The sequence below is a fragment of the Manihot esculenta genome, chromosome 2, assembly GCF_001659605.2.
Source record: "Manihot esculenta cultivar AM560-2 chromosome 2, M.esculenta_v8, whole genome shotgun sequence".
Lineage (NCBI taxonomy): Eukaryota > Viridiplantae > Streptophyta > Magnoliopsida > Malpighiales > Euphorbiaceae > Manihot > Manihot esculenta.
The window spans coordinates 27,002,061-27,015,587 of record NC_035162.2 but is presented as its reverse complement, the minus strand read 5'-3'; the positions used below and the strand labels follow the sequence as shown (position 1 = coordinate 27,015,587).

The 13,527-nt window shown below is 35.0% G+C and overlaps 1 protein-coding gene across 1 annotated transcript; it reads left to right on the top strand.

Moving 5' to 3' along the window:
- Positions 1-1,835: 1,835 nt before the first annotated feature.
- On the top strand, positions 1,836-4,599 carry LOC110608905. The gene is made up of 3 exons (XM_021748188.1): positions 1,836-3,307; positions 3,380-3,655; positions 3,891-4,599. Exons 1-3 carry the CDS (start codon positions 1,836-1,838, stop codon positions 4,597-4,599), a joined length of 2,457 nt encoding a protein of 818 aa, XP_021603880.1.
- Positions 4,600-13,527: the final 8,928 nt, after the last annotated feature.

Below are 13,527 nucleotides of genomic sequence, written 5' to 3'. Positions count from 1 at the left end.
TGTTCTAAACCAATAATTAATGAACAAAAATTATTAATTATATAAGAGAAAAGAAAGGAAATTAAGACATGGAGTGTGGTAAAATTGAATAGGACTAGATGGAAAGAGCAGCCCAACATACACTTTTACTTTGAAGTCTTGTTTTTTTAGTTTGATAGTAATTAGTAAAATATTAACAGATATTGCTCAATTAGTTTTTTACTGTGCTTTGCTGGAGCAGCCCCAGATTTCAATTCTTGAGTTTGGTGTGTATGTATGTGAGAGTGTTTTATAAATAACATTGCATTAACCATGGCATTTGCTTTATACATTCAGTAGTTGCTCTGGATTTGAATATTAGGGTTCATTTTTTAGAATACCATAGGCAATTTAAATTCAGATTTTAGACTCAAACATGGATTGAGGCTGCTTCACTAATATTTTTCTGTTGGAGGTGTTTTTTTAATTATAGACTTTCCTTTGACTTGGGGCTTAGTTGCTTTATTTACATAACCATTACTTTATTTATTAATATTTTTTTGTTGGAGGTGTTTTATTATTTATTGCTTTAGAAGAAATTTTTTTAAGCAATCTAAATTGTGGTTTGAGACTCAAACATGGCATTGGGAATAATTTAAATTTATATATATATATTGCCATTTGCTAATCCATCCCTTTCCATCTATAATATAAACTCTCAGCCTCCAAATAGTCCTGGTTCTCATAAGCTAACAAGCCCTAGGAATGCTACCCACTTTTTCTTTTTTTAGTATATATATTTGTTAGGATTTGAGATTTAAACCTTTTTGATTTGGACTTTCCTATTGCTACCCATACACTAAGTTGATCTTCTTTTGATATATGTTGTTGTTAGCTTATATATACTTATTAAAATCAGTCCACTCCTAATCAACTTATCAACTTATAAATAACCATATTACTTTTATTTAAACACAACTACATATCAATTTATTTTTTTTAGATGAGGACATCCTTCTGACCAACTATTCATTTATTGTTATACATTCTAGGTATAATAGGTACAATATGCATTCTGATAGAGGTTGGATGTATGCAAGACTAAAAGATGGTCTACTAAATCCTTTATTCCTTAAAGGATTAAATGAATTCATATCAGCTGCCAAACAGTTTCCAGACTGTTTGAATAGAGAACTAATTAGGTATCCATGTAATCGATTTAAGTGCCAAAATCGCAGTTTTGAAGATGAGAGTATAGTTAGGTTTTATCTGATGAAATATGGGTTTGTTAGGGACTATTATGTATGGTATTTGCATGGAGAAATGCAAACCTACAATGAGGTCCATGGGAGAAGTAATGATTCGACTTACAACACTTGCAATGTGTAATATCAACATACTGAGTTCTCTAATGCTTATGAACAACTTGTTGTAGATGCAGCAGGACCTAGTTTCTCCCCATCAATAAGTACTGAGCCTCCAAACCATTCTACTAAGAGATTGTATGACATGTTGGCCGCTGCTAATTAGGAATTGTGGCTAGGTTGTGAAAATCATTCACAACTGTCAGCTGTGGCAAGGATATTGAATATCAAATCTGAACATCATTTGTTTGAACGTTGTTTTGACAATATTTGCCAATTCATCAAAGAAATTTTACCTACTGATAATTTGTTACTGATAATTTCTACTCTACAAAGAAATTGCTTGAAGGCTTGGGATTACCAATTCAGAAGATTCATAGTTGCTTAAATGATTGTATGATTTATTGGGGTGAGGATAATGAATTGCTCAGGTACAAGGTGTGTGATCATCCGAGGTACAAACGATTGCAAGATAGCTAGAGCTCTAGTAAAACCCAAGTAGCTTATAGTAAAATGTATTACATGCCAATTACACCTAGACTACAATGGTTGTACGCATCTAATGCTACAGGTAAGGATATGACTTGGCATACCAATCATGGGACTAATGATGATTTAATGCATCATCCAGCTGATTCGCATGCATGGAAAGCTTTTGATAATAATTGGCCTCATTTCAGTGCTGAGAAACGTAATGTTCGTCTGGGATTGTGTACCGATGGTTTTCAACCCTTTGGACAATCTGGTCAGCAATATTCATCATGGCCTGTCATATTGACACCGTACAATTTACCCCAATGGTTATGCATGAAAGATGAGTATATGTTTCTCACTATACTTGTCCTAGGGCCTAGAAATCCAAAAGATAAGTTGGATGTGTATTTGCAACCCCTAGTAACTGAGTTGAAAGATTTATGGGAGAATGGAGTTGAAACATATGATGCATTCAATAAAGAAAATTTCAACTTGCGAGCTGCTTTAATGTGGATTATAAGTGATTTTCCTGCTTATGCAATGTTATCTGGATGGAGCACTGCAGGATGGACTACTTGTCCTTATTGCATGGAAGATAGTGATGCATTCACATTGACAAGAGGAGGTAAGCAATCATGGTTTGATAATCATCGCAAATTTTTACCTCCGAGCCATTCTTTTAGAAGAAACAAAACAGCTTTTAGGAAGAATGTATCCGTTACTAAGAAAGCTAAACCACTTATTTTCGGTGAAGAAATACTGAAACAGATTAATGAATTGGGGTTTAAGAGAGTTATAGATGAGGATGCATTTGAAATAAATTCCCATCCATCAAAGCAATGCGGTTGGCGAAAAAGAAGTATCTTGTGGGATTTACCGTATTCGAAAAGTAATTTGATTCGACACAATCTTGATGTAATGCACATTGAGAAAATTTTTTTTGAAAATATAATCAACACTATAATGAGTGTTGAGGGAAAGACAAAGGATAATGCTAAGTCAAGGGCAGACCTCAATGTGATCTGCGATCGACCAGAGTTGGAAATGGATCAAGTCACTGGGAGATATCCCAAAACTTGTTATACTTTAGATAAGCAAAGTAAGCAGGTGTTATGTGATTGGTTGAAAAATCTCAAGTTTCCTGATGGATATGTTTCCAATATGGGCCGATGTATTGATATGAAGAGGTTGAAGATGTTTGGGATGAAGAGTCATGACTGTCATATTTTCATGCAGCGGATTATTCCAATTGTATTTCGTGAGTTGCTTCCTTCGAATGTTTGGCAGCCCTTAACAGAGTTGAGCAATTTTTTTAGGGAATTAACATCTACCGCTATAAGTGAGAGTGATATGTTGCGGTTTCATGGTGAAATTCCTTTGATCATATGTAAGCTTGAGCATATTTTCCCTCCAAGTTTCTTTGATTGTATGGAACACCTCCCCGTCCATCTAGCATATGAAGCATGGCTGGCAGGTTCAGTGCAATATCGGTGGATGTATCCTTTTGAACGGTAAGTTCTTTTAACTTCACTTTAATTAAGTTATTTAATAATGTTTACTAATGTTGGTCATATATTTTATAGATATTTGCGACGGCTTAAGAATAATGTTAGAAATAAAGCTAGAGTTGAGGGATCAATATGTAATGCGTACCTAGTAGAAGAAGCCACTTCATTTTGTGCGCATTACTTTGAGCCATATGTCCAAACTAGACATCGAAAAGTGCCAAGAAATGTTGACATTTCAGAAAGTACTAAAAATTATGAAGGCAACCTATCAATTTTCATGCAATCCGGTCGACCAATAGGAAAAAGGACAACCAGATACCTTATGGAGGATGAGTATAAAGCAGCACAAATGTACATATTATTAAATTGTCCAGAAGTGAAACCCTACATTGAGTAAGTTATCGTAAATAAGTAATTTATATATTATTTTTTTAAATTACTTTTTCTAATGAGGTTGAGATTTTTCCAGCATTTACATTGATCAACTGCGCTCAAATGATCCGTTAGTCAATGATTCTCAGATTGACATCAAATTGGAGAGTGAATTTGCTATATAGTTCAACAATTTTGCTCATGATTCATGCAGTAATATATCCAACAAGTTTATCATATCGCTTGCAAAGGGTCCATTACGAAGTGTGACATCATACAATGGATATATGGTGAATGGATATAAGTTTCAATCAAAGTCATACTGTACAAGTAGAGCAACTATGAACAGTGGGGTGTGTATTAAGGGGTCAAATTACAGCAACGAAGAGAGCGATTACTATGGACAATTGCTTGAAGTTATACGTTTGGAGTATCCAGGTCTTCCAATCAAGCGAGTTGTACTTTTCAAATGCAATTGGTTTGACCCCACTCCAAATGTAGGCACAAAGACCCATAGTAAATATAAACTTATCGATGTAAATCATAAACGATGTTTTAATAGATATGAGCCTTTTGTGCTGGGAGTACAAGCAATACAAGTGATATATACTTCGTATCCTAGCCTAAAGCAAGATAAAATTCAATGGTGGGCTGCTGTAAAAGTCAAAGCACGTTCTGTAATTCAACTTCCAACACAAGAAAATACACAACCTGATGAAGAACCATTTCAACAAGATGAAATGGAACACACTGCCATTGTTATTGAAATTGATGATTCAACACAACAATTAAATGATCCAACTGGGGATGTTATTGAAATTGATGATGGTGAAGAAAATGATGAAGATGAAACTATAATAGCAACAGAAATGGACGATGATGATGATGATGATAATAATGACTTAGATGTAGATAGTGAATAAAAGGTATAAAATAATTGATATCTATTTTTACTCTCAGTTATTAAATATATTAACTATATGTGATTTGTTTAATGTAAATTTATACAGGATGAGAGGACGAGGACGTGGATCTTCATCACGGGGTCGAGGAGACCATGGCAGGGGTAGTGTCCACACAAATGAATCAGAAAATATCAATCAAGATTTGGTACAGCACACTGCTTTGATTCCTAGACTAGACCAGGGTGAGAGATCCACACAGGGTGCTGCATCATCCACTCCTGCTTCAGTGCACACATCTGCTACTGCCTCAGCTCCCATAGGTTTGCCACCTATTCCATCGATGGCTACATCTGCACCTGCATCTACTTCTGGTAGTTGCGGACCCACAGGATACAGACCATATATTTCCTCAGTAAACTCAATGTGAGTAAAATTTATAAGTATTTTTAAATATGCATTTAATTTATCATCTTATTTCAATATAATTATTTTGTCAATTATTCTTCTACAGCATGCAGCCTTCTGATCCGATTGCTAGGCGTATTACCTTGATCTTTAAGGAAAAGTTAGTAGCAGATGGCTTTTGTTGGAAAAATGTACTAGAAGAGGTTAAAGAATTCTATTGGCAAGAATTTAAGGTAATACAAATTTCACAGTACATGTGATTATTTTTACTGTGCATTATTTGTCACTAAATATGAGTAATTATAGAAACACTTCTTATGGGAGGAGGCAATAGAGCAACTTATGAAGATAGCTTGGAGGAAGAAAGCTGCCGAGCGGTATCGTAGCCTTATGTGTAGCGTAAGGAATGGGAAGGAGAAGAGGCTATCACTGACAGAAGGAGTAATGGATGCATGGCAATCCGCTTGGGGAGCAACTGAGTATAAAGAGAAATGCAAAAAATTCTCAAATAACAGAAAGAGTGAAACAGGTGGGCAAGGCGCTGGCCCATCAAGACATTGTGAAGGATCCATATCTCATGTAATACCCGGCTAGATTCCGGCATCGGAATCCCTACCTTTCGGCGGAATCTCCGTTGGGATCTGGAATTTCTGAAGATGCCAGAGGTTTCTAGAGGGGTAAAATGTGTTTTCTAAAAGGGTTTTTACTGATTTCATAGTTTTAAATGAAAAAGAATTGAGTTTTGAAAAGAAAAGACCAAGGAGGCATTTGCCAGGTTCGGCCGCTGAAAGTGAAGTTCGGCCGCCGAACATGGGAAGCTTTCGGGAGCGCTTTTGGCCTCCGAAAGTTTTGTTTGAACAAGCCAAGGTTCGGCCGCCGAACATGCATGAGTTTAGGGGGCACGTTAGGCTGCCGAAGGTCCTTGACCAGGCCACCTATAAAGGGCCCTCAGATCGGAAATGGGCGAGTTTTCTCCCCATTCTCGAGCTCAGGTGAGTTTTTGTCCTCCCTTGGCCGTTTTCATGTTTTTCTTCATCTCCTTCATGTTTTCATGAGTTTTATGGCTATTTTGAAGAGTTTTCAAGCTTAGATCAAGTTTTGGGAGCTTGGAGACCCAAGGAGTTGGTTTCTCCCATCTCTAAGTTAGAGCTCGCACAAACCCTCGATCTTCAAGAGGTAAGTGTGGATCTATGCTTTCTTTTATGTTTCATGAAGTTTTAAGTAAGTTTTAAGAGGTTTCGATGGTTGAGTATGGGTAGATATGCATGTTTAGGTTTATGTGGGTTTTTATGCAAATGTATGTTTATATATGTTTATGTGATGATATGTAGGAGGTTTAAGCTAGTCTATGCATGTGGGAGTGAGTATGCATGATGGGGAGAGAGTATGTGAGGATTTGGGTTGTTTTGATGGTTTTGGCTTATGTGAGTCATAAGCTATCTATGTATGTTTTTAATGTTCTTTGTGGAGTTTAAGCTTTTTTAAGCTCCTTTGTGCATGGTTAAGGGTTTATGCATGTTTTGGTAAAGTTGGGTGCTTGTTTTGGGGTGTTTTGAAGGTTTGGGAGGCTTGAATGCATGAGAAGCTGAGTTCTGCCCTTCTGGGAAGAACTCAGGTTCGGCCGCCGAAAGTAGTTTCGGCCGCCGAACCTGCCTTTGGATGCATGGATTGGCCGCCTAACCTTGCCCCCGAAAGCTGAGTTTTGGCTTGAAAGCAGACTTTCGGCCGCCGAAGGAAGGTTTGGCCGCCGAAAGTGCCTGACTTTCGTCTCTGGAGAAGGACTTTTGACCGCCGAAGGTGCCGCCGAAGATGCCCGAGTTTCGTCTCTGGAGAGAGGGTTCGGCCGCCGAAGGTGCCGCCGAAAGTGCCCTGTCCAGCCTTTTCATGGTTGTTTTCTATGCATGTTTTGGTGATGTTTTAGGGGGTTTTTGGGGAGTTGTTTATGAGTTGTTTAGAGTGTGTTTGGCACCTCATTCGAGTCCACCTGTGTAGGATTGGACCCGAGGGACCGAGGAGGCCAGCAGTGTTAGCAATTGCAGAGTCAGTCCAGCGTCTACCAGAGGTGAGTAGAACTAAACTTAATCTTTTATTTTATGAAATCAAATGCCTAAAGCATGCTCATGCATCATGTTTATATGTAATAGGTTGATTGCACTAGTTACACGAATATGAAGCATTGCATTATTTACTGTTGATGGAGATTGGACCAAGGACGACCCCACTAGCCCTAGAGATGTTGTGAGACCTGGTCGGGCCAGGCATATATATACAGTTGTTGTAAGACCTGGCCGGGCCAGGCATACGAAGGTTGTGAGACCCGGCCGGGCCGGGCATACTGAGACTGGAAGGGATGTTTTGGGGTTAGGTCCAATCTGTGATATGATTTGTTTGTGCTGTGACGCATTTCATGAAAGCATGTAATTAATGAACTGTTTTCCTTGTTTCTACTCACTGGGCTTTTTAGCTCACCCCTCTCCCCTAACCCCAGTTTTGCAGGTCAGTGGTAGGCCAGGAAGACGTCAAGGGTAAAGGTCTTGCTCATGTAATAGTATTAGATTAGTGTTTTAGTGTGGACATGTATTGTAAATTGATATAATGTTTTGTAAGAGATTGTAATGTAAAGTTATGTTTATTGGAATAGTGATGTGCTTGGCCCTAAGACTTGGTTAGTTCCTGTTTAATACATGATGTATGTAATGTTTTAGATGTTGAGTTGGGTTTGAACTAAACTGGTGGCATGTGTTGTTTATCACGCTAGTGTTTGATGAGGACCCTAGTGGAGGTCTTGTGTTGTGGTTTGATGCATACACAGGTAAGGTTTGGTTCTTTGGATGTGACTCCGGCTTGATGTATGTTATGTTGACCCAGCTAGAGTTTTGTTGAGGGCTCTAGTAGGGGGTTCTTTATGTTTCCAGTTATATTGCATACAGGTCAAGCTCGGTATTTACATCATATGTTTCAGTTTTTATGTTAAAGTTTTGATCATGTATGGGTTTTGAACAGGTGATAGGAGGTATGTTTGGCTTGCTACGGGTCCCGGCGGCCTTAAGCCGATCTGGATCCTAGCGCCGGTGGCGGTTCGGGTCGTTACAGAGGGGTATCGGTTTTCGGGTTGTTACAGAGTATAGGCATCAACAACAGATGGTATGTACTATTCATTTTCACTTAAATTTTTTCAAATGCTTTAAATTTTATCCAATTTGTTGTGAATTTATATTGAAGCATGTTATTACTATTTATATTTTACTTGTAGCGCGAAAGACTAGGCAGAGATCCTCTACCTCATGAGTTATTTGAGGCTACTCATAAGAAGAAGGGTACCTCAGAGTTTGTTGATGCACGCTCAAAGGCCATTCATGTGAGAAATTAAATAAATTTATAGTAAAGTATTTGATTTGTATTTTATACTGTTATATCACATGGTATCTTTTTTTGAAGGACCGCTTTCTGACTTTGAAAGAGCAAGCATCACAGACAGATAATGACAGTAGTCAGGCATCCCGCATTAATGAGGCTCAGTTATACTTTGAGGCAGTAGGTAGAGAGAAAAAAAGAAGGGTATACGGTCTTGGATCACAGGCTTCAGTTTTCTTCCCAAATAAGAATTCTGCTAGTACATCCTTCACATCAGCTCAGCAAAATCAAGATCTTCAAGATGAAATGGCTGATCTTAGATGCAAACTACAGAAGCGTGAGGATAATGAACAAGCATTGCTTGAGCAAAATGTGCGGATTACCTCTGAGCTCTCACAGGTAAAGGATTTACTTATGCAGCTTGTGAGTCAAAGACAAGACAGCTAGCCTTCAGCTCCCGGTGAGGGAACTTTTGCACAGCCTCTTGATCAAGCATATGAAGCTAATGATGAGGACGAGGACGAGAACACTGCACATTTACAGTTTCTTTTTTCATTACACATATGTACTAGGATAATAAATAATTTGTTAATTTTTTTAGTTTAAAATTACACAACTTGATGTTTGGATATATGTTTGATTTGATTTACATAATATATGATATTGGATTTGAGTTCATTCATGATATGTATGACATTTGGTTTTTACATTTTGTTATTGAGATGAGTTGTAATAGCTGAGTGTATTTACAGGTTAAATTGTCTGATTAGATTATATAATTTATAATATTTTATTATAATTTTATAAATAGTAACGGATTAGTAACGGATTAAGTTGTTACTGATCTGTTAAAAATAGTAACGGATTAGTAATGGAAAAATCTGTTATTACCTTTTCACAATTAGTAACGGATTTCTGTAACAGAAAATTTTGTTACTAAAAAAATCCGTTACTAAAACCAAGGAAAAGGAAACAAAATTTAGTAACAGATTAGAAAATCCGTTACTAATTTAGTAACGGATTAGAAAATCCGTTACTAATGCATTAGCAACGAGGTTTGCTGTAACGGAAAATTTCTATTACAAATCTGTTACAAAATAGTTTTAGTAACGGATTTTTAATAATTAGTAACGAAAATTTCCGTTACTAATCCGATTAATTTTTGTAGTGGAGTAGGAGGGTTGCTTTGTTGATTACAGTTAATTAGGAGGTTGTAGGTTTTAAATTTCTGAAGGATTTGTATACTACAGATGATGACTTTGCTGATATATGGGCTAGAGTCCAAGCTCACCAGCCTGTCGATGGGTTCTTGATACATGATGGTTTTCTTTTTAAGGAGAACAGGTTGTACATTCCTCGATATTCTTTACGAGAAAAGCTGTTCGGGAGGTCCATGGAGGAGGTTTGAGTGGTCATTTGGGGCGTGACAAGACTATTGCTGGGTTGGAGGAGCATTTTTACTGGCCACAATTTAAAAGGGATACAGGTCAGATGGTCCAGAAGTGCCCAGTTTATCAAACTCAAAAGGGACATTCACAGAATACAGGCTTATACACCCCACTGCCTATTTCAGCACATCCTTGGGAGAACTTGTCTATGGATTTTGTTCTTGGTATTCCACGTACTCAACGTGGATCCAATTCCATTTTTGTTGTTGTTGACAGGTTCTCCAAAATGGCGCATTTCATTCCTTGCAATAAAACTAATGATGCTTCTCATATGGCAAAATTGTTTTTCCAGGAGGTTGTCCGCTTATATGGCGTCCCTAAGACCATTATTTCTAATAGAGATGTGAAGTTTCTAGCTCATTTCTGGGTGACTTTATGGAAATATTTTGGAACTGAACTTCGATACAGTAGTGCCCATCTCCAAACTGATGGACAAACTGAAGTAGTGGACCGCACGCTTGGCAATCTTCTGCGCTGCATTTGCAGTAATAAGAAAACTGCTTGGGATCTTGCTCTTGCACAAGCAGAATTTGCTTACAACAGTGTTGTCCACAGCTCCACAAAGATATCACCGTTTGCAGTTGTGTACAGGAAAGTCCCAGCGCATGCAGTTGATCTTATTGCCCTTCCTACAGGTTCTCACAACAGTATTACAACAAGCAACTTGGCAAAGCAGCACGTGGATGTTTTCAAACAGGTATAACAATGCCTTACAGAAGCTAATGACAAATATAAAGTTACAGTTGATAAACATAGGCGTTTCAAGTCCTTCAATATCAGTGACCAAGTTATGGTGTATTTACGCAAGGAATGTGGTGGAGGACAGAAAAAGCTTGACACCAAGAAGATTGGTCCATTCTGGATCATTCAGAAGATTAATGACAATACCTATATTCTTGACCTTCCACATGAGATAAAAATTTTCAAGACGTTTAACGTGGTGGATTTATTTCAGTACCACCCTACTGATGACAACTCGAGGTCGAGTTCTTTACAAGTAGAAGGGAATGACATGGAGCAATTAGTCTTGGACTTTATGGTAGACATGGACTGAACCTAACTTTTGCTGCCGACGTCCGATGGAGATCCACGATAGCTTTTTAAAAAGGAAATTTTGAGACGCATGACTTTCAAAAGTGTGACAAAGGCCATAGGCCTAGTCACAAAGTTCGATATGGAAATTCCATCGTTTAAGGGGTCAATATTGTATTTTAACTATTTTTTTGGATATTTTTATAATTTTACATATTAAGATTTTATTTCTATTATAAATAGTCTCATTTGGCTACTAGAAACTCACTTTTCAATATTTGAAGAATTTCAATAAGACTGTTCGCCTTTGAGCCTATCTTTTCTCTTATATCATCTTAGCCAAACGATATTGGTTAACACTTCTGACGGAGTCTAATTAGTCATTTATCACAAGAGAATTCATTGGTACTCTAATGAAATCTACAGATTCTTATGAGACTAAAATATGAATAAGTGGGATTTCTTAAAGTTAGAATAAATGTCTTGGATTCAAGATTCAAGGCACATTAAAGAACAACTATTTGCTATTTCTACCAGCATTATAAACCTTTATTCACCAACTGTCACAAACTGTAACCTTCTTTATAGAATCAAAGGCTAACACTACAAAAATCTGTCGGAATAGTAATGGATATTAGTAACGGATTTAAATCCGTTATAAATTTGTAACGGATTTTGTATTCCGTTACAAATTTTATTATTTAGTAACTGATTAACAAATCTGTTACTAAACCTGTTACTTAATAAAATTATTTACAAATTTAATAACTGATTTTGAAATCCGTTATAAATCCGTTACTAAATTAGCTAAAAATTAGTAACGGATCTTAATCCATTACTAAATTTGTTACTAAATCGATTACTAAATAAATAAACTAAATGAATAAAATAGTAACAAATTTAATAACGGAATGCAATCTATTATATAATTAGTAACGGATTAAATCCGTTACTATTTTTTTAACAAAATATCGACTTTTTATTTTTTTAAAATTTCATATTTTCTTTTTAAGTTAGTAACGGATATAATCTGTTAGTAAATCCATTACTGATTTGAAAATTAGTAACAGATTCTATAATCCATTACTAAATTTTAGAGAATAAAACACCGCGCGTTTATTTTAAAATCCTGCATTTTTTATTTCTAATTTAGTAACGGAAAAAATCTGTTACTGAATCCGTTACTGATCTAAACGTATCTTAATCCGTTACTAAATTTGTTACTAAATCGATTACTAAATAAATAAACTAAATGAATAAAATAGTAACAAATTTAATAACGGATTGCAATCTATTATATAATTAGTAACGGATTAAATCCGTTACTATTTTTTTAACAAAATATCGACTTTTTATTTTTTAAAATTTCATATTTTCTTTTTAAATTAGTAACGGATATAATTTGTTAGTAAATCCGTTACTGATTCGAAAATTAGTAACATATTCTATAATCCATTACTAAATTTTAGAGAATAAAATACCGCGCGTTTATTTTAAAATCCTGCATTTTTTATTTCTAATTTAGTAACGGAAAAAATCTGTTATTGAATCCGTTACTGATCTAAAAATTAGTAACAGATTAAGGAATCCATTACTAAAATTTGGAGAATAATACCGCCTTTTTATTTTAATTTGCCCGCGTTTTTTTTTTAAATTTAGTAACGGATTCAATCCGTTACTAAATCCGTTACTAATTCGCGTATTTATACACTCACCCATTTTATCTCCCTTCATTTCATTCACTTTCTTTCTCCTCTTCTCTCCTCATTCCTTCATTTTCCCCTTGTCTTATTTTCTTCTATCGTCTCCCTTCATTTCTTTCATTTCTTTCATTTCTTTTATTTCTTTTATTTGTTCTCTCCTCGTTCCTTCATTTTTCCCTTATCTTATTTTCTTCTCTCAATTATTTTCTTCCATTTTCTCTTCAATTTTCTTTCATTTTTAATCTTCCTTTTATCTCTTAATTTTTGTTTCATTTTCTTTATTTTCTCTCATATTTTTTTTCTTTCATTTTCTTCTATTTTCTTTCATTTTCTTCCATTTTTTTTTATTTTCTCTTCCACTTTCTATCATTTTTCCCTTCCTTTTTCTTTCATTATTCATTCATTTACTTTCTTTTCTCTCATATATATACTCTAACTTTTTTCTTTCATTATTTTCTATATCTTCATTTTCTATTTATTTTTCTTCTTTTTTTCTTCATCTTTCTCTCATTTTCTTTTTCTTTTTTTTCTTTTTTCTCATTTTCTTTAATTTCCCCTTTTTCCTTATTTTCTCTTCATTTTTATCATTATTTTCTTCTATTTTCTTTTTTTTCTTATTTTTTCTTTTGTATCTCATTTTTTTCCATTCTCTCACACTTTTTCATTTTTTAGATTTTTCTCATGTAATTTTGTAAGAATTTTCTTATAAAATTAATAAAATTTAAAATTTTAAAGTTAATATTTAATGTAAAATACAATGAAAAAATTAATAGTTTACCATAATTAAATTATTATTTAATGTAAAATATAATGAAATAAATTAATAATTTAATATAATTTTTTAAATATTTTTTAAAAATTAACCACAAATTTAATAATGGAATATAAATTTAATATATCTTTTTATTTTATCAAATTAGTAACGGATTAGTAATGGATTTATATTCGTTACTAAATTTAGTAACAGATTTAATTTATATATATTTATATATTTTTTAAAATTT